The sequence below is a fragment of the Phyllostomus hastatus genome, unplaced genomic scaffold (assembly GCF_019186645.2).
Source record: "Phyllostomus hastatus isolate PE091 unplaced genomic scaffold, TTU_PhHast_1.1 phas_contig_38, whole genome shotgun sequence".
NCBI classification, from domain to species: Eukaryota; Metazoa; Chordata; class Mammalia; order Chiroptera; family Phyllostomidae; genus Phyllostomus; species Phyllostomus hastatus.
Window position 1 is genome coordinate 35,089,673 of NW_025333869.1, and position 22,228 is coordinate 35,111,900.

General features: G+C 40.0%; 1 protein-coding gene across 1 annotated transcript in view; it reads left to right on the plus strand.

Annotated features, from left to right (window-relative positions):
* CCDC6 (coiled-coil domain containing 6) overlaps positions 1-22,228 on the plus strand; it is a 105,505-nt gene that overhangs the window by 44,193 nt on the left and 39,084 nt on the right. Inside the window, exon 2 of the mRNA XM_045841984.1 lies at positions 6,225-6,374. Within this exon, the coding sequence (XP_045697940.1) occupies positions 6,225-6,374 (150 nt within the window). The remainder of the gene's footprint in view (positions 1-6,224; positions 6,375-22,228) is intronic.

Consider the following 22,228-nt stretch of genomic DNA (forward strand, 5'->3'; position numbering starts at 1 on the left):
CAGTGCTGTTCAAAGTGTCGCCCAGGAACTGGTACTCCCTTTGTCCTGGGCCACAAGGAGATAAATTCATAATCCAGTGTAAACATTTAGCAACTTCCCTAGCAATTCCTCATTGTTCTGTATCCAAGCATGTGACCAGTGGACTCATCTCGAATTGGGTGTGGACCAGTTTGGGTGGTGTTGAATTCAAGTGGTGAGGCGTGTATTCAGAGTTGTGTTCTAGTCGTGTGTAATGGGACATGCACAAGGTATTTTATGTGTTGGCCGATTGTACATCCGTGGTGAGGGCTGCTCTTTCACTGGTTTGAGAGGCACTGCAGCTCTATCAAACCTGGTAACTGTTATGGTCTGAGTTCTTGTCCTGGAAGTCACCCTTCGTTGCTGCTTTCTCTCTTTTCCTGCAGTCCTGTACAGATGGCTTAGGCATGTGTCTGGGGGCAGAATTGTACAGTTACAGGGCCTAATCAGGGTTCTCCTCTGATCCCTGTGTACTTGGTGACTTGCTGATAGTACTGGAATTTAATAAAAAATATATTCATTTGTTGACTACCAATTGCTTGAAATATAATAGTATGCAGTATGTGGAAGAAGCACAAAAGAATGCAGTGCTTTCTCTGAATAAATAAGAGAATCGTAATTCTCAGGCATATAATGGAAGTCATGTCCTAGTTCTTCCAACAGAAGAGTGAAAGCATCACCTGCCACCCTCCCCAGTCCCTGCAACACGGACACTGAAGTGTTAGTACAGGACAGTGGTCTGTGGTGTTAAACCCGTTGGGATGACCGATATTTGAGCTAATCCTGTAAGAGGTGCCAGCCATCAGTCATGAGTTCTGCTGAACTCCGAGCATCTCCCAGAAAAATCTGTAGTGCAGTGGTACTCAAATGACGGTGGAGAAAGAACAGGATTTTATTCAGTTGCCTGGCTTTGTGTTGGGTGGTTCCTGCCTTTTGTCATAATTTGGTGTTAGATACTATTTCAAACTGAGATGTTAAAATTATTAAAATGTGGACTGTAAATGACTAGTCAACAAAATGGTACATTTAAATAATCAGAATAATGCATTTAAATCTATTCCTAAATTCAATAACACATTTAAATATATCCCTAAATATATTTAAATATATCCCTAGATTAAATAATTTAAATAATAAATAGAGCCTGCCTGGATTCTTATGCATTAGAGCTTCAAGGTGTTGTATCTTAGTTTTATGATTTTTTGGGTATGAAAACAAGTTAGCAATCAACTTAAGAAATCTTTTAAAAAACAGATGCAATTTATCTTGGAAATCACTTGATTATCTGGTAGTCACTTGAACTTTCTTGATTATATTCTTTACCTATGGCTGCTATTGAATTGATTTTGCTTGTAATTCTTGCTTTGAAAAGTTACTTTTTTAAAGAAATTCTTGACAGATCATAAATTGCATCATCCTATGTAATTGTGGCCTTGGCCCTTGGATTTTTCTCCTCAGCAGTGAGTGCCATTGTTGAGAGTTTTTACATTCCCCTTTCTGCGCTGACCCTCTGTCTCCAAATGCCACTGATGAAAGACAGCAGCACCAAGCAGCCACCATGGGATCTGCTCTCCAGTTTGTGCCTTGGTCGTAATAGCAGTGGCTCAGAACAAACCGGGTTTCCTTATGGCAGGAAAGTATGCTCATTTGGGGGATGGTTGCCTAAGCAAGGGCTCACTCAGGGGAGCACAGTTTTCTTTAATCATTCTTTTGGTGTTTAGTTCTTCCAGTGGACTTGGTAAATTTCTCCTGTTTTCCCTCTGCTCCCCTCCCCAGTACTTTGTTGTTCCCCTTCCCCCTTTTTATATGGATTTTTGGTAGGATGGGGAAAAAATGATGGAGAGATGTTTTATACTCTAGTCCTTGCATTAGTAGATATGGAGAAATGACTGCTAGGTGAGGGGCAAAATGACAGATACCAAATAAGTGAATAAGATGATACCAAATTCACTGTATTTCTAAACATAACAACTAGAACCATGTTGTACGTGAATGTATAATCACAGATTTTTTTTATTTCCCCACAGAGTTTTCCAATCTTTCATCTACAGATATATGCATAACACTAGAAAAAGGTGTTTCCTCCTTCAAAAATTTCCTAATTTTTTAAATTTACATTTTCTTTTGGGTTATAGGTAAACCTTGAAATACAATTTTATTTAGTTTTTGAAATAAAGTTTTATTTTTAAATTGGGATATAGTTAGGTGTGCTGAGGTTTCTAAGCATTTCAGATAAAAAGGAGAATCCATTGCTACAGCTGATGAGAGTCCACGTGGTACATACAGCCTGTTTGGGGCACCTGCAGCAAGTGGCGTGTGGGGTTTGCTTCTTGCTCCTGGGGCACGGCGGGGGGTGGGGGTGACCTGGAAAGGTAATTTATTTTATGGCTTAAATAAAAAGGCCTGTTTTGCAGTTAGGGGAAGAAAAAGCCAGGACTAAGATTAAGATCAAAGTGGATACTTACTGCTTTTCTGTAAAGCACTGCTCATACTCTGATAATTAACTTTGTCAGTATGCCTTATGTAATCTTTTTTAAAACAATTTCCTCTGAGGCTGTAATTAGATACAGCCTCTTGTGTTTTGTCATCATTTATGTGTTAATTTCTAAAATGATCTGTGACCAATTGAGAAAAGGGTGAAGCAGGGCTTTTGTGTTTTGGGGACCTGGAATCCTGTCCTCCCCATGGACGGTTTTTCTCTGGATGTTTAGATGCTGTGGGAGGCAGAACAACAACCCCAGTGAGAACTACCAAGTAGCAAAAACTTAGCTAAGTCTTTTAGGCTCTGTTAACCCCCTTGTTGAGTTAGATTGGTTTATCCAGCTTGCATAGAACAATAGTTCCTCATGCTAGTCAGTGGGTCCTGAGAGTGACATTTTTTTAATTAATGAGCTTTGCCTAGGAATAAATGGCTGTCTGAAAGTGGTGGATGATTTTGTTTGCCAAGGCTTCCATCTCCCACGACTGTTGATTTGTCACTTACTCTGAGAGGAACTTCTAGAGCAGATGTAGCTCTCTTCCACATCTCCCTGCCCCCATCCTTTTAAATTTGCCACTTTGCCTGGTAATAAAGAACAAAAGTTCAAGTCAGCTTCAAGATCTAAATGGTTTATTGAATGACTCCTGAATTGGGCAGCAGCTGTCTAGTAAAGAAAAAGGTGCTGTGAGGAGTTGTGCAAAATGGAAGGTGTTTGTAGGCAGAAAGAGGGTGAAGCCAGGAAGTTGAACGAAAATGGATTATTTCAGGCAAGGTCAGCTCCCCTGAAGGCAGCGGGTTTTGTCAGGCAGAATACCTCACTAGCCCAGACCAGGAAAGTCCAGACTGATAATTTTAAAATTCCATTCCTGGGAGTGGTTGAAACTGCAGGTAGGTTAGGAAGTCAGTCTGGGTGGGGTTTACCTCGAGGGCTTTTTGGGTCTTTTTTTGTTTTTTAACACTGGGAAGAACTGCATAGGCAACCAGGTGTTGTGTGAAATATTGACCCAGTTAATTATCAGAACTCCTTTCTTTCTTGAGATATAATTCCTATACCCTTCTAAAATTCACCCCTTTAAAGTGTACAGTTCAGAGGGTTTTGGTGTACTCACAAAGTTGTGTAAACTCCAGCACTAATCCCCCCAATTTTCATCACCCTAAGAAGAAACTCTGTATCATTAGCAGTCATTCCCCATCCTCTCCTGCCCCCACCACTAATCTGCTTTCTATCAGATTATCTGTTTTATATAACACTGAAATCTGTTGTCCCTGTGACTTAATGGTTAGATGAAAGGGGAAGTGGGTGGAAGCTCCATGAACAAGCTCTTAGGGCCTAGCCTCTTATTTTCCACTCTTGCTTCTAGGGCCACCTAGGCCCCCGTGCATAGGGAAGGTGGTCAGGCAGCTGAGCCCGTGAGCCTGGTTCTCTCTTACTGCTTGTGATTAAATTTACCAGTCTAAAATATCGAATGTCTGGTAGTAACTTTCAAAAAGTTGAGTCTGACTTACTAATGAAATTGATTTATGGCAAATACTGTTTTGACTTCTAAATGAGGAATCACCGACAAAAGCATTACATGTCCTCTCTACCTTTTTGTTACGTAACTTTAGAATAGGCAGAATTTAAATCATATAGGACTTCGCCAGTCAAAATCAGAAAAACAGGTAGCTTGAACAGATTGTGGGCTTGGATATATGTGTCAGATATGCTTTGACTTCTTTGGATTGCTGCCCATCACACTGGTGTGAGATCTTGAAGTCTATGAGTTTTGAAGACAAATGGGGATTAATTTAAAGGGGGAGGGGAAGCACCAGTCCTCAGTAGTTTCCCGTGATTGTAGTGGACAGAACAGACATTGAGAAGCACTGACACAGTGATGTGTGTGAGAGAGCCACTAGGGACGTGGGGATTGCTCACTGGATGCTCTTGGCTGGTGATGCAGATTTATTACCTGTGATGTGTTCCTAATTGTTCAGCTCTCCTGGACTATCCCAAATAGTTTCTTAGAGAAATGGAGTGCGGGAGCTTCTCCCAAGATTTCCACTTTTTATGTAACTGTGTTTTTTGGTCTAAGTACTCGCTGTATGTGGCTCTTTTTTGTGGGATGGCATGGCAGGCAGTTCCAGGGACAGATGTGCCTCTTCTGGGCCTCTGTGATGGAGAGCAGGAACGATGGACCCCCAGAAACCGTGCCTGTTTAGGTGTGGGTGCCAGGGCATCTAGTGAATTTGTGCAGAAATCTAAAACACCGAAGTCACAAGTGGTTGTCAGACTTTTTACAATAAAAGGTGGTAATTGCTTAATGCAGGTGCCCTTTTGAGTCTTGCCCTCTGGCTCTCCTGTTATTCTAAGTGACAGGTGCTAGACCAGGCTTGGAATTGCTTTCCCTCCCTTGATTTGGCAGATAAAACAGGAATTCATTATTGGGGATTAATGCATCAAAATGTTGTGGTTTAAAAAGGGCTGTGAATACAGTTGGCTCCATTTGAAACAAGTACATTCTTTCTGAAAACATTAATTTGCTTCAAGGATGGTTGGTTTTTCTGTTTATTCTGTTCAAACATTCCATAGAAAAAGAGGATCTACAGAAGAATATTTTCAGATCCATTGAATTATGCCTGACCCTTGTTTAATCTCTTTTTAAAATCCAATAATGCCTGGCCCTGGGCAGGTGACTCAGTTGGTTAGAGCGTCCCAATATGCCAAGGTTGCTGGTTCTGTTTCTGGTCAGAGCATGTACAAGAAGCAATCGATGAATGTATAAATAAGTGGAACAACCAGTTGATGTTTCCCTTCCTCTCCCTCTTTCGTCCTTCTTTCCAGTCGTTAAAATCAATAAATAAAATTTTTTTAAAAAATCAGTAATGCCTGACCTTTCTCTCCCACACCTCTAAAAAATTCCCAGTAGGAAAATACGTAAAGTAAAAAAAAATGAAACTCCTTTTGTCCACCCTTAGTTTTTACCCCCTGGATTCCTACTACTTTGCAGAACTATTTTTCAGCTATTTGTTTATTTCCTTCCAGTAACTACTCAGTGAATATGTAAATAAAGCCATGTGTATTTGTAGTGCTTTTTAAGTGACATGTGCCAACCCTTTCAGTAGAGGTGACGTAATTTTACTTTTGGTGAGTTGAAATTTTTTGCCTAGATGTTTTAATTACAGTAAGTCCACAGTTAACGTTGTGGATAGGTTCTTGGAACTACCGCCTAACATCCTAATTGATAGAAACAAGAGTGAAATTCCTACGTATCTCATCAACATTATGATGAAATGATCTTGAAGAAAACGACATTATGTGAGGACCTGCTATATGAACTTTTGAGATAATAGTGACTTACAGAGGTGTGATTGATGCACATACCTCAGAGTGGGACTTATTTGCCATATGAGAAGGAATTTTCTCTATTCTGGCGATTGACTTGGGATTGCTTCTAAAACAAACTGCTAAAAACTGCTAAAACAATCTTTGTTAATTTCTTTGAAACACTGCTTTAAGAAGAGGGACCATACATAGTACAGGGCGGCCCTTGGGATAATAGGATTGCTGCCGAGTTCCTCTGTTTTGTGCTTCTTAGGTATGTTGGTTCACAGTTAAAAATAGAGCTCTAATTAAAATGGGTGTTCTCTCTGGAAATAAGAACTATATTTCAATTAGTAAATTTCCTGTTTCCTTAACATGTGGTCTTTTTTTGTTTGTTTGTTCCCTTTTAATTTTTTTTTTAAACAGCAAGCCAGGGCTGAGCAGGAAGAAGAATTCATCAGTAACACGTTATTCAAGAAAATTCAGGCATTGCAGAAGGAGAAAGAAACCCTTGCTGTAAATTATGAGAAGGAAGAAGAGTTCCTCACTAATGAGCTCTCCAGAAAATTGATGCAGGTAAACGGTCTTTTCTCCCCTCTCATCTTCTCTGCCTGTTGTCCTTTGTAGGGAAAAATGACTTTGACAGAGCATTTTGCTTGAAATATTTGCTGATGAGGTTGTAGCTCATGTTCTTTGGAGATTTGAAGGTATAGGGTGAAGATGGCAGCAGTGTGACACTCAAGGCTGCGACTCCACAGCTCGTCTGCTTAGGGAATGTAAGATGTTTTAGCCAGCGTTTCAGGGGATTCTGACAACCCGGAGGCCTTAGCCTGGGAGTGAATGCAGTGCGCAGTATTTTGGAAATAAAAGGATTAATGTGAGGTTTCTTTCTCCTTTTATATCGAATCTGTAATGAATGCATAAACAGTTTTGGCAGTCAGAAGTGGGTCTTTAGTACTAAAATAGGAGGATGTAAAGTAAGATATCCCTTTAGGGGGAAAAAAGAAAAGATATTCACAATCTGTGGTTAAAATTACACACAATCTGTTGTGTTCAAATGGCTGGCTAATATGTTGCTGAACAAATATCAGACATTTATTAAAACTTAACATTAATTTCCAATAGTATGTAAAAGACACCACACAATACATATAGGAAGGTTTGATTGTTTTAATTCAAAGGCTCGCTCCCCACCCCTCCCCCACCGAAAGCTTACTAGGGAAGTACAAAACTAAAATTTGTTTAGGGCGAACATTTTCTGGGTTACCTAGTATGGACTCAAGAATAAGTGGAATATTGAGATTTTACTATTTAACACAGCTTGTTCAAAACAGTGAGCAGAGGTAAAACTATTGCAGGAGGACCATTATGCGCACTTCGTCACAAGGCTGTGGAAGGTAGAAACACGCCCTTGTGTTTGCCATTCACTGGCGTCACGAACAATTTCCTTCCTTAATGTGGTTGACATATGTATCTTAGATTATAATAAGGATATTCGAGGCTTTAAAAAAAAAGCTTCCTAAATTATTTTTTTTCCCATGCAACATAGATTATCCTATAAGAAAAGACTGGAAACTTTGGTATAGAAACTTTAGTATTAAGACTATAGAGTGGCCTGGGCAACTTTTCCTCAACCTTTGTTTTATTCCCATTTTTCTACCTGGTTACTGAATAAAGATACCATTATAATCTTGCAGAAAAAATTGATTTGTATGGCAGCTGTCCAAATGTGAAGAATAGAGGTATCCAGGCATCTGTAGAGATTTAGGGCAGAATTTCTGCATGGACACTTTTTGTTTATTCATGTGCATTCTGATCTTAAGGAGAAAAATGAGGGAGAAGGTTAGTTTGGCCTTTGAGTATATCTCGCCTCGGCAGCATTAAATAACTTATTCTCCCTGTTGCTTCTAGAACTAAAGGGATACAATTATGGTTTTTTGTTCTGATTTGGTATGTAATCAGGTGCCCCAATTTTTAATATTGTAAGAAACTTTTTTTTCAACTTTAATGGTTGTTAATATTTGGACTATTTGACCAAAGTACATTATAAAGCTATCAAAACCTAGCCGGATCACAGTTCTTTTCTCTGTAAAGACTCATCCTCATTGTGAGTGCTTCTTTAGTGTATAGTTTATAATCAGCCTTTCGTTCACTTACCATGCCCCACCTGCTTTCCAAGGACATTAAAATAAGGTGCTAAGGAGGAGTGAAAACATTAAGAGTCATGTGTAACAGAATGAGGAGTTAGTTATAGTAATACACTTGACATAAAAAAGTTTGAACTTAAAGTTTAAGCTCTAGCATCCTATAAATCCATAACCTAGAGAAATATAGTGATTCTTTTTTTATAATTCATATGTCTAAAAAATAGTTTTACTTGGACAGAAGAAAAAGTTTTCATATATCAAAAACAAAATTTTTGGAGATGCATTGGATCTTTCTAAAGAAACTAATACATAAATTGAACAACACACTAAACTCTTTGCCAAAAGTAATACAAGGTTTGTCTGGTAAAAGTTCAGCCATTGTTACTATAACAAGAACAGTTTGTGTGATATCGATGTAACCTGGCAGCCAGGGAGAGTGGACTGGAATGTGCCTGTGTGAACAATGATGACTTCACTGTACTAGTCAGTGGGGCAGTAGACGCCATTGAGTGAGCATGTGTACTGTGTGGCAGTTGCATTCAAAACAACTGTGTGAATAGAGCAACTAATCTGCATCAAATTTTGCATTAAGCTTGAACATTCCTCTGCGGAAACTATTTGGATGATTCAGAAAGCTTTTGGGGACAATGCAGTGAGTGGAACGCAAATAAAAGTGTGTCACAAATGCTTCAAAGATGGCTGAGAATCTGTTGAAAGTGACCCATGTTCTGGAAGGCCTGCAACAGTCAGAACGCCTGAGAAAGTTGACCCTATATGGGCTCTAGTCAACAAAGATTGACAACTGATAGTGTGAGAACTAGAAGCTGATCTGGGGATTCCAAAAACTACTGCGTCCAGGATTTTGATGCAGAATCTTGGTATGAAATGTGTTGTGGCAAAATTCATTCTGTGGCTTCTGCTGCCATAGCAGAAGAAACACTGTGTTGCAGTTGCTAATGACTTGATTTGAACCACTACCGATGAACCAGATTTCTTCAAGTTCATAACCAGAGGTGAATGGTGGGTCTGTGGCTGTGATCTGAAAACGAAGACTCAGTCGTCCCAAGGGAAGTTGCCTGGTTCTCGACGCCCAAAGAAGGCATGACAAAGTCATAGCAAGATCAAGACCATGTTAACTGTATTTTTTGATTGAGAAGGTATTGTCCATCACGAGTCCATCCCTGCAGGGAAAACTCTGTGAGATCCCAAGGTGCCTGCTCTGAAGGGGAGTGAGGCATCCTTGTTCTGTGTACAATGTTTCTTGTATCTTGTGTCTTCAGTAAATGTCTATTTTTCATAGTATGCGGATGGATACTTTTTGGACAGTGTGCAGCTGCTCTTCTGTTTGCCCTCATTCAAAACAAAGGGTACAGTATGAAGGCGTGACTCTGTTGTTTAGGAAACTCTGGATGGGTCTATAGCTTGTTAGTGATCTAATTCATAGTACCTGGACAAATGAGTGGTCAGCATGTCTCTGAGAAAATATCTCATGAATCCTAGCTTGGTTCATAGGAGGTACATATATAGTAAAATAAACATAAAATGTTCCATTTCAATCATTTTTTGAAGTGTAATACAATGACATTAAATACATTCACACTGTTATGTAACCATCATACTATCCATCCCCAGAACTTTTTCAGACAAACTCGGTACACATTAATAACTCGTCATTTCCCACTGCTGGTTCTTAGACTTTCGAGTGGAGATGGTTGGCAGGGAGTGTGGTTTTGAGGTCTCTTTAGAGCTATGTCTGTTCTGTGGTATGATAGGTGATCTCTCACTTTAAACATCAGGTACCAATACCCAAGAAGCCCTCTTCTATTGTGGGCCAGTTGGAGAGATCTCAGATACTGCAGGGAAGAAAGGCTGAGGGCCTACGTAATCCGGACCCCAGGCTCCTCAGTGTGTATTTCCCTGATTCTGCCAGTCCTTCGTGGAAGACTCACATTTTCTGCCACCCGGTGTGGAAGGGCTGATCTCCATCTGGAAGACTTTTAGAGTAATTGGCACCAGTAGACTTTTTGAACTGTGTAATCACTTTAATCTGGCTCTCTAGGACGTTTGCTTCTGGAGAGGACTTTGTTGTGAAAAGCCTGCTAAGAGAAACCTACTGCAGGTGTCACTGATGGAAAAATGAGTGAATTGACCTGCTCACCGTGAAAGTGTTTAGCATTTTCCACCCAAAGTCCACTGAAGGAAGTTTATTGAACAGTTTTGGTTTTGTCATTATACTTTGGCTGTTGTCTCTCAGACTGATTGGACATTGCTTTTATGTGCATTTCAAAGGAATCCTTTGGGCCTGAGAACAAAATGAACTTATTGCTATGGAGGAGACACCGTCCTTCCCATTTGCTGAATGAGCTGCTATCTAACACCTTTATAAACTGAATCTAGTTTCTTCAAGTGAAATGAGAGGAGATCTCTTGGCCCTCCTGGAAGATCAAGTTTGGGAGACAGCTTATTAAACACCTCCAAATACATTAATGTGCACTGAAACACACACACACACACACACACACACACACACACACACACACACACAGATCATGCAGTGTTTTCTCCCTTGCTTTTGCAGCTATCTGATAAATAGGCACAAAGTTATATCTTCATTTTGTCAAAATCCTTATCTGAAAAATCTGTATCCTTCTGAGCTTCGACTGGGATTGATTATCTGACTAGTGAGAAATTGTCCGATGAAGAGCTTCCTTATAACTTTTTGGTAAACTCAGCATAAGCCTGATCAGAACTAAATTCCGCCCTGGAATGCCTTGAAGAGAGGTTGTAGTTTAATCATAATTTGTAATTAAAATTTATAAGAAATGCCGTGTGAGCAAACTCTCATCAGAATTTGATATATAACGTGCATGTTAAATAACAAAGTCTAATGAACAGTACAGTGAAGGTAGACAACCATGTTATGTTATAACCAAACTTGTGATGGGACTAGATCTTAGTGATTCCTCCCACAAAAAAAAGAAATGATAATTTTGTGATGTGATGGAGGTGCTAACTCTCACTACAATGGCAGTCATATTACAATATATAAATGTACCAAATCAATGTTGTACACTTTAAATTCATACAGTGCTATATGTCAAATATGTGTATTTTAAAAATCTGAATGGCTATTCTCCAATGTTAACTGTAATTATATTTGGCTACTGAACTTTTACAAGTTAGGTTAATTTTCTTGTGTCCTTTTCCTTCTAATTTTGTAAAAACAACATGAATTTCTTTCACAATTACAAAATGCACTAGTTTTCCCTTATCCACAAGAAATACATTCCAAGACCCCAGTGGGTGCCTGAAACTGCAGATAGTATTATGTATGTGGATATATACTATATATACTATGCTTTTTTTCTATACAGACATACCTTTTCACTTAAAGGAAGCATTTTACAGCTTCTCTTTGGCATGTCTGAATTGCCAGCATCACTACTCTTGTGCTCTGGGGCCATTATTAAGTAAAATAAGTGTTACTTGAACACGAGCACTGTGGTTTCGTGATAGTCAATTTGATAACCAAGATGGTACTAAGTGACTAATGGGTTGTGAGCCTATATAGTGTTGATACTCTGAACAAAGGGATGATTCATGTACCAGACAGGATGGAGCGGGATGGTGCAAGATTTCATCGCACTACTCAGAACGATATGCAGTTTAAAACTTAGAAATTGTTTATTTCTGGAATTTTCCTCTTAATATTTTTGGACTACAAATGACTTGTAGGTAACTAAAACTATGGAAAGCAAAATTGCAGAAAAAGGGGGACCACTTATCTTATTTTCTGAAGAGGATGTTTTAAATTCTGATGCTTGCTTTATACTTACCTTTTGAAACCTCCTTCTGTGTCCCTGCCTTTGAGAACTCAGAGTCCTGTATTACAGTTGCATCTGTTCATCATGAACAGCAATGCACTGAAGCTCCCTGCAGAGGCAGGCTCATCTGCAGGTGATAGAAGATTCTAGACTGCCCAAATTGTTCATAACTGGTGTACACAGAATGCTCTGATGATTAGCTTAACTGTCTTGTCATTCTTGATATGATTCACTCCACTGGCTTCAAACTTTAAAAAAAAAAATCATAATTCCCCTGGCTAACGGTTAACCACCATTTACCATTGCCAGCTGGAGGACCTGTCATTGCTGAGATGAATAATGGTTTTAGCAATTGTGAATTTTCTCACTTGCTTTTATGTAAGCCTGATACATCAGGTTCACTTCCTGCTCTTTGGGAAAAGAAACTGTTAATTGTTGCCTATAGTCTTCTGAACCATCCCACTGCCAAAAGTTAATGAATACTTTCCCCTTTTTTTTAATAACCCTGAAACAGGATTGAGATAAGAATAGTGAGTATTACATATATCTCTGATTCTTTTCAATCTAGCCTGACTTTGAAATTTCAAACCTTAAAATAATAAATAGGTTTGTAGTATTGTAATTTTGATTTGCATTTGAAATTAGATCTGGTCCTCAGAAAATGCCACTATAGCTGTAATAGAAATGATGATACTCATATCCTTTTTGGGGGAGGGCACATTCTTATCGATTATTGAAAGTACTTAAGAATAAAAGTTTTCTGGATCACTTGTTAAGTGGCATGGCTTATTCTTATTATTAGCTTGCTCCTTCAGGTTAGAATGACTCCTGGAATTAAAGTGGTTGAAGTTTCCTAGCATCTATGGAAAGATGATATACAGTGGAAAGGAAGGAAGTTGTGGGCAGAAACCACTGCTGAAGCTGCCTCTACTGAATGATCTATAGCTGAGCAGCAGTTCAGAGTGATATCATGCAATGCATTATTCTTTCATCTCTTAGCACAGGAATAAAACCTGGGAGGAAGAATTTTAGCAAACCTCCAAGTCTGCCCATTCACCTAAACAAAGGCTTACCAAATGTCATTTACCTTCTCCCTCTCCTCCCCTCAGTTCTGGAGTAGTTTCTCCTTCCAATACCATCTTAATGAATTCGGTCTTCTGGAGCAGGTGCTTCCCTAACCCCAGAAAGGCTGTGTCTCTGGGTAGCGGGCATGTGTCTGAATAAGAGGTGAGCAGAGACTGTTCTTCAAGCTGTTCTTCTCAAGCTTCTCAAGCATGTATACCTGCTTGAGGCCGGGTTTTTTCCCCTTCCAAGTTACCTAAGTCATTAAGATGGCAATGATGTGATTTTTGTTTGTGCAGGCAGTAAGCTCATGTCATAGAGATACAGATGTGTGTAATTTTGTTAATTTCAAGGGCACCTGGACTAAGGTTGCCATTGCATCCATTCAGATTAATTGGTTCTCCCAATGTCAGGGGAGGAGGGACTTGAAATATGTTCTTTATTAAGGTGTAGACCAGTGGACTGCTTGGCTTTTAGTTTTTCAGGGCTATTAGAGCTGGTCAGAAAAAAATGGTATCACCTAATAGCTTTATAGAACAGTTGGGGCAGAGATATATATATATATATGTGTGTGTGTGTGTGTGTGTGTGTGTTTCATTCCAAATTAGCTGACCCTTGGCTTTGTCTGTCCCTTGTTTCTTTTCATGGAACAGGAGCTTTTGCATTGCATTCATGATACATCTGCCATGAGCTCCTGGGATGTTTTTAATGCATTTTAAATTCTGCAGCCATTAAAGGGCAAACTAGAAACTGGAAATTTCCTGGTAGTTGCGTGCCAGAAATCTCTCAGTCCAGTGTAAGATGCATGATTAGAAAATACAGTAGCACTGATGCACTCCTTTAGTCTTAAGTCATCATTGAGTTTCTTTCAAAGTGTGTGTGTCTGTGTTGACGTTGCGGTTAGATTTGATGTACCATAAGGGCACAAGTAAGAGCTTAGAAGCTTCTTATGCTGACTTCCTGACAAAATGTGAGAAAATACAGGTAGAGAGAAATTAACAGTAAAAGTAAAATGGAAGTAAAAATAATTAGATGAAGGTGGATCTAAGAGGTTGATTTATTCACCAGAGTAGAGGTGGACATTTTATTTCTAGTTGAAAGGGTAAACCTTGGTTATCGAAGGATACTTTCGTATCAATCCCTGGAAACGCTTTTCAAATGCTTTTTAAAGCGTTGCAGTTATAAATGTTGCAGTGTTTTGCATTTTTGGTGTAGGGTCCTTTTTATTTTCAAACTATGAACTACAGCCAGCCCAGTAATTACCTTAAAATACAGTTATATCCTATGGTAATCTTAACCTTTCTTTTCCTTCTTTATTCATAAACTAGATAAGAAAGATAAGGCTTTTAACTTTAATTTCTAATAATGTCTCAGTTTAGAATGAATTGTGCTTTGGGCTAAGCACTCTCTACTAAAAGAAAGAAACAGCTAGTTTTTATGAAATAGATTTCTGGTGCAGCAGGCTGACTGCAGAGCCTGCAGGACTCTTTATCTTATTTGTGGAGTGTCCTTTTCTAACCTTCTTCCTAACCAGATTTCTTTAAAGGTACTGCTGCTTTAAGCAGCATCATAGTGGTGGAAATCCAGGAAACTCAGACTTAGCCCTTTTAGGTATTCTGAGTGGATGGGAAGTCGGATGTTCTCTCGGGGCTCAGAAGTGAGGGCTCAACTCCAGTCCTTGGTGTTGACAGTGCTGACAAGGAAATGACATTTAAAGGATAATTAATTTTCTGGAAGGACCTAGCTATTTCACTCCCTTGAAAAGTTATGTGTGTCTTCCTCTCTGGAAAATGACAGACTAGGTAATTCTGACAGACCTCATTAAAGATGAATAAAAGCTAAACAAAATGCTTTTAGATTTTTATTAAAAGCATCAAACAACAAGATAGGAAGAACCTATTGGGCTGAAATTCTGGAGCAGATGGGAAGTGAGAGAGAAGACCCCGTCATTAAGGGCAGCTTTTGTCCCAAGAGCACTTGCTGTTCATTAAGAAGCAGCTGAGAACTCGAGCTGTGCTTCTGGTAGTTGTGTGGGGCTGGTGTTACAGAAGTCAGATCTTGGGGCTGGCCAGAGGTGGAGACAGTGATGGATCACCTCCACTTCAAGCTGGATTTGTGAAGAGCCACACCTTCAGGATAAGAGCATACCAGTTTTGAATCATCTGGGCAAACTAGAGGACATGAAGCTTTGGTTTTGGATTAAGATAGATCCAAACTGGCAAAAGAGAATGGAACTTTCTGGAGGAAGATACCATCATCTTAGGCCATAAGTTTCTCCTTCAATTAAAATTTCAAATACATTGTCTAATACAATACAAAAGGAGAGCCAGGCAGGTGGAGATAGGAGATGTCATGAATGGCAAACCAACAGAAAGAACATAACAGAAGTGGACTCTACAGAGACTTTGGATACTGGATTTATCACACATTAACTACCATGCTCACTACATCCAAAGAAATAAGAGCCAAGCTTGAAATCTTTGTTAGGAAACTGGCAACATCACAGCTTTTCTTACAAACATTCAAAAGATAAAAGATAAGTGAATAACTTATTCATAAGTATATGGCAGTACATTTGAAGTTTTAGGTGAAATGGACAAAATTCTTAGAGAAACATAACTTTCTACAACTAAATGAGGAAGCATGAGTTTTCTAAACTATGAGAGAAACTGAGTCATTGATCAGCAGACTAAGAAAAAGACTTTCAGACTTAAATGGTTTCAATTAAGATTTGTACCAAGCATTCGAGAATGAAATAACTCCAATCTTCTGTAAACTCTAAAGTTTTAAAAAAGATGCTTTTCAACTTATTTTAAGGCTAACATAATCATAAGGTCAAACTTAAGTACAGTTCAAGAAAGGCAAGTTACAGGGAAATATCAGTCATGAGCAAAAATCTCAAATACAAAGAAAATAAATCCAATGGTATATTAAAAGGGTAACGCCGTAGAGCAGATTGCATTTATACAAGGACTGCAAGGTTGTTTTAACAATGGAAAATTAGTAAGTGTAATTTGCCACTTCAGAGTCAAAAGAAAAATGAGGTCACATTTATAGATGGAGAAAAGGGACTTTATAAAATAAAACAATTCATGATAGAATCATGGAGAACCAAGAACTGAACTGTATTAGTGTCTTCAAAAAGGCTACCAAACATTGTGTGTAATTGTGACAATTGAACAACTTTCTCTTTAAAATCAAGAACAAGACTACGATGCCTGCTGTATTTACTTCTGTTCATCATTGCTTTAGTATAGAATGGCAAGGAAAAAGGTATAAGGATTGAAAAGGGGTATTAAGACTGCCCCCCATTTATGATTGGGTAATAGGAAAATCTTAAAGAACCTCCAGGTAAATAATTGATTTTTTTCACATAAAAATGTATTTCTGTAGTTAACAATAACCAGTTGAATGTGAAAACTTAAAAGATAGCTTCAAACACCATGGGAATATATTAAGTGCTACAGAAAAAAAAATAGAACACTGTCAAGACAGGTAAGGGGCTGTTGAAATTTTAAGTTAGACAGTGAGGTAATAGCAGCAAAATCTTGGAGAAGAGGAAGCTAGTTGTGTGGACATCTGAGGGGAGAACAGTGAAGCCACAAAGAACGAGAAATTGCTAATGCTTTGAGGTAGCATTGTGCTCGCTGCATTGGAGGAGCAGCAGAGAGGCCAGTGTAGTTGAAGTGGAATCTTGTGGGTAGGGGAGTGGGAGATGAGATTGGGAGGTAATGGGTCTGGGGGTTCGATGGCCAGCGTGCAGATCACGTAGAGCCTTTCGAGTTCCGGTCAGGACTTTGGTTTTCAACTCTAAGATGGGGGCCATCAGGGGATTTTGAGCAAAGTAGAGAACTGATCTTGCTTTTTGACTGCTATGTTGAGAAGAGATTATAGAGTGGGGGTGGGGAGGGGGAAGCAAGGAGCTCTTTTAGATGATATTGTGTGATCCGCACCAAGAGATGGATAGATTGTTCTAGGATGGTGGTGGTGAAGATGGTGACCATCGACTTAGTGTGCATTTAAAGGAATATCCTATGGGATTTGAGGATGGATTAGAAATGGGTGTGAGCAAGACAGGATCAAGGAAAACTTAGAAATATTGGCTTCCATGACTGGAAGAATTACTTAAGATGGGAAAGACAGCAAGTGTAGAGCAGACTTGGAGTGAGAGGTCAGAAGTTTAGGTGAGCTATTTAGACATCCAAATGAAGATAAATAAGTAGCTGGACAGAGGTTCTCTCAACAGAGAAGCCCTGTCTAGAGAGATAAGTTTGGGAGTGTTGTCTAGGATGAGAACCACAAATGTATCATAAGAAGTCGTGTAAAGACAATGCAAGGACAAACCAGAGTGGGAGAAGATACTTCCAACATATATAACTACAAATCGGTAAGAAAAACAGACAACCCAGAAGAAAAATGGCAAGAGACTTCAACAAGTTGTTCACATAAATAGATAGCCAAATGGTCAGTAAACATGAAAAAGTATACAGCCCCATTAGTAATCAGGAAAGGGGGCACACAGCACAAGACTTGATGAGATAGATAATTCTCGTGCACCGCTCTCAGCATGGAAATGGCTACAGCCATTTTGAAAACACTTTGTTATTACCTAACGGGGTTGGAAATACTCACTGTCTATGAGCCAGCAGTTGCACTCCTGGATCTATTTTGTAATGTGTGTGTGTGTGCACCAGATGTGTAGAAGAATGTTTGCTGTGGCATTGTTCATAATAGTAAAAAACTAGAAACGACCCAAATGCCCATCATTCATAGAATAGAGAAATCATGATATATTCACCAACAGGATACTAATAAGGCAATAAAATACAAATCGCAATTAGACTCAATAACATGGGTGAATGAAATCACAAGTTCATTTAGCAGAAGGTAGAAAAAAAGTTACTGCTTAGAAATAAATAGTAAATATTTTAAGAAAAAAAGATGCAAGGAGTTAAATACCTTAGGAGTCAGTCGAGCGATTACTTCTGGTAGTCATGGGGCTGTAATCAGGAAAAGACAGTGAGGCTTTGGAGGAGCTGGCAGTGTCATATTCCGTGATATGGGTGTCAGTCACCTGAGGATACTGTACAAGTATGGTATTTATACTTGTCCAGTTTTTCTCCTTCTGAGGCTTAATCTAGGGGAAAACAGTCTATAGGAAATGGGGATATTATTTATCTAACCAGTAGATAAGGTGTTCTCTAGATCTCCGGAACAGAATTGAGTAAGTCCTGGTCACTGTCCTTCATAGAGCTTGCAGTCCTATGAAGGTGACTGAGGATGTGCTTTAGGGTGCACCTAGGTGCCCGAGGGTGGCAGCACACTTTTAGGTAAAAGGGCAAAGGCTTTGAAGCTAGAGACCTAGGTTCTAACCCCGCATCTACCCCTTAACAACCTTGTGACTTTGAGCAGTTTACCTTATCTCTCTAATCTGTGGTTTCATCCTTTGTAAAGTACAGACAGTGGTGTCTACCATAGAGTGTGGTGATTTAGTGTATTGATGTACACAAAGTGCTTGGCACAAAGGAACTGGTGCCTTGAAGTGTTAGCCACTTTCAGAAGTAACTAATAGAAAGAATGTAAACAACACAATGAACTAGGAATTAGAATGTGCACCCAGTACACTGTGTGCCTGTCAAGCTTAAGGAGGGGGAGTGTACCTTGTGTTAGGGTGTATGGGAAGGCACAGTGCCAGGTGTCTTTTGAGCTGTCTCCCCAGTTTCTGTAAGTTGGAGGGAGGAGAGATTCAGGGGCTCTAGGCAGAGGGTACAGTGTGTGTGGGGGGAGGGGGAAGGACGTGCACAGCAGCTTGAGTTAGAGGGGTTCAGTGTGACTAGGAAGCCCCTGGACCAGAGTAGTGCCCAGAGTGTTTGGCCAGCGTGGTGGGTTTCATTTTAAAATCTTGAAAGCTTTGCCTGTAACAGCAGTTGCCACCACTCCCTGTACTTAGAGTCATCTATTTTTTGTTTGCTAAATGCCTAGACCTTGAAGGCATTTGTTGTATTTACAAACCTTAGACTATCTCTTGGGCTGAGTGTGAAAATAGTGCAAGAAAAGCACAGGGAATTTGTAAAAGGACTAGATTTTGGAGGGACTTGAGCATCATGCTAATGAGTTCGGACTTGGTCTGCAAGTCATAGGGAGCTGTTGAAGAGTTTTGAACAGGGTGTTGGTGTTTGTCTGCTAGGATCACCTGAACTAGATCTGGGAAGATGTGTTAGGAGGCCATGACAGTGGCGCAGTGAAGAGGAATGAAAAGCTCCAACTAGCCTGGGGCATGAGCACAGAAAGAGAGGCTGTGTTTGACAGCTGTTATGGAGGCTGCCTTACTGCCGTTTGGTAACAATGAGAGGAGAGCTGTTGACTGAGGATACCAGCACCAGTAACAGCACGGGGAGGAGGTGGGAATTAGTGTGGGCCTGAGAGGCATTCAGTGGTGATGTTCTGGGTTTGAGGTGGGAGGCTGACTTTCTGCTTAGGCTGCTCAGTGGAGCTGTTGTGAAAGTTGGTTTTTGACTCAGTGTTGTGAGAGATAGTTTTAAAGATTCTTTTCAAAGCTCATGTTAATGATATGATGATTGTTGACAGTCCAATTGTTACCAGACAGAAAGTGGGGTTTGCTGCCAGCTGCCACCCATAGGTAAACTCTGGAGGCAGAGGTTTGGTGAAGAAGGAAAGAGGTCTTTTATTCAAAAGCTACACAATTTGGAAGAATGGCAGGCTTCTGCCTCAGAGCCTGTCCCCTCCAGAAAGCCCAGAGAAACAACCCCGCTACCCTCTGCCAGACCAGTCCAAGGCTGTGCCTGCAGTTCCTTCTCCCATTTAAAAATACCTTCCTTTGGGAACCACAGGTGGCTGCAGAATGACCATCTAGGTGGCTTAGCTTGTTCCTGGTTGCATTCAGCTTCAGGCTTCTCCCTAGAGACTACACATACAGCCTGCTCCACCATGCAGCCACTGCCACTTCCTACCTGTGCAGGGGCACAGGGCTGCCGCCAAAGGCTGTGGCTGGCTCTGCAGGTGCTCTGTCATGCCCAGTGCCCGCTGCCCAGTCACATGGCTTCCAGGGCCCACTGGCTCTACAAGTGTTCCAACCCCCCACATCCATACTGTGAATCCCAGAGGAAGAAGTTCAAGTCTCTGTCTTCCCTCTTTTTAAATTTCCCATTGGAGACTTCTGCACACTCCAAAAGGGTCTAGCTGCCCAGCCAATCCTGTCCTTTTCTCAGGCTAGATTGATAGGTCAGCACCTCCCCCTGCTGCCATGTTGACTTTTATGGTACAAGTGTCGCTGTGTCCTATGGTTTCCCCTGCAATCAGGAACCAGAAGGGGGTAGGAGGGCTATTCTCTTTGTTCATCACTCTCTAGCCTTGTGAAAACTGCACAGTGACTTTCTCCTGCCCTGTCTCTGCCAGAGGGCAGGGAATCTGTTGTTATGTGCTGTGCTAGCTCGATTACTGGGGCAACATGGTGCTGCTTTGCTGCCTCGGGCACTTTCTATGGCCCCTCCCTCACCCCCAGCATCCGGCCAGTCTGTCTGGCTAGGTCTGCCTGTATCATAATGACTTAATGCAGCTATTGTCTTATGGTGGCCTTTACTTGATCCAGTGCAGATGGTTGTGGGACTGTCCTTAGTACACAGAGAAATTAGTTGTTGACCAGTGAAAACAGAGGTAGTGGCATCTTGAGTTATTTTCTTTTTTCCTCTGTAATTTTTATTTTATTTTTAAATTCTTACCCAAACATACATTCATTGATTTGAGAGAGAGGGAAACATTGATGTGAGAGAGAAACATCAATCCTGTACATGCCCAGACAGGCATGTACCTAGGCCTGTAACCTAGGTATGTGCCCTGACTGTGAATTGACCCTGCAAACATTTTGATGCACGGGACAGTGCTCCAACCCACTGAGCTACCTGACCAGGGTTTGAGTTTATTTTCAAATTGCATTAAGAAAACTGGGTTCTGAGATGGGTGGCCAAGAAGGCTTGCCTTACTTGGCCTGGGCTGGATTGACAAGTCCAGACTTGAAAACACACCTTGCCCAGCCTGGGGTTTGGCGTACCTGCTGCATGCTGGCCTGCCTCAACAGCCAACCTGCTTGTGCACCTATGGTGCTTTTCTCAGGTGAACGATTTTCAGTGCTTCTACCTGCTAGAGAGAATTTTGCCCAGAATAAATGTAGTGAAGAGTTCTTGAATCTCCTATACAGGAGGACTGGATCACTGAAATGTCTCCAGAAAGCCTTTGTAAATTATAAGGTGACAATTATTGATAACTGAATAATGCTTATATCTAGCCTGTTTTAGATCAAATTATTGCTATGCTTGTATTTTTTAATGGGCTGGAAGTTTGCTTTGGGACTCCACATATAATCGAATACAGTGAGAAAATGTTCCAAGTTTTAGTACGTAAAACTTACAGATTCACAGTTATGTCTTTGCTTATGGCTTTTCAGTTATGTTAATATAGTTTTCATGCTGAAACCTAAGGAACAAATCTTTATATATATAATCCTAATTCCAGTGAAAATGTACTGTACTGCAGTGAATCATCTGTTATGTAATGTGATTTCAGTTTCATGGGGATTTCTTTTTTGTTAATGTTAACCTTATATTACACAAATAAGAGTATTCCATAATGTTTGAGATGTACTTTATAAAAAGGGTTTTATAGAAAATTCTGATTTTGGGGGGGGAAAAAAAACAGTCCACCTAAGTAAACATTTTGCTTTAAATACATTTAAGGCAAATACATAAGTTGTATTTCAAACACATTAATAGAATTTGCTTGGCTGTTCTTAGTTTGAATTAGTTTGTTCTAGTTCAGGATCTCTGACCTTCTTGGAATATTTAAAATTGCCCATAAAAGTATTAGACCTTTGATTAGAAATTTAAAATCATGCCTTGAATTTCATGCCCATATTGAAGATGCTACTCTGAGGTGAAACTGGACTGTATTTCTGATATAGTCTTGGGTCAGCCTGCACCAGCTTCCTTTTTGGGTTTTTGTTTGTACTCTGGACTGCAGCTTTAAAATAGTCAGGTGAATTCAGGGTAGTGTTTTAAGCCCCATGAGGCCAAATGGTTTGAATTTACATAGTATCTATTTAAAACTGTCAATTTCTGTTTTTTTCTCAGGCAAACTATAATGAAGCGAACTCTGTGGTTATTAATGTTACGAAGGCCCCTTCCCCTGCTCTTCTTCCTTCTCCTTGTTCAACTTAACTCTCATCTTAAGATTTTCTCTTTTTATTGCTGGATTCTTTGTTCTAAGGAAGAAGCGTATTTTCTGTCTCTAGTGTTCTGCTCAGAAACTTTATGCCCTGCTTCTACATTGCATGTCACCTGAGAGATGGCATAACACAGAAGATAGCAAAGCTGTTCGCTTCAGC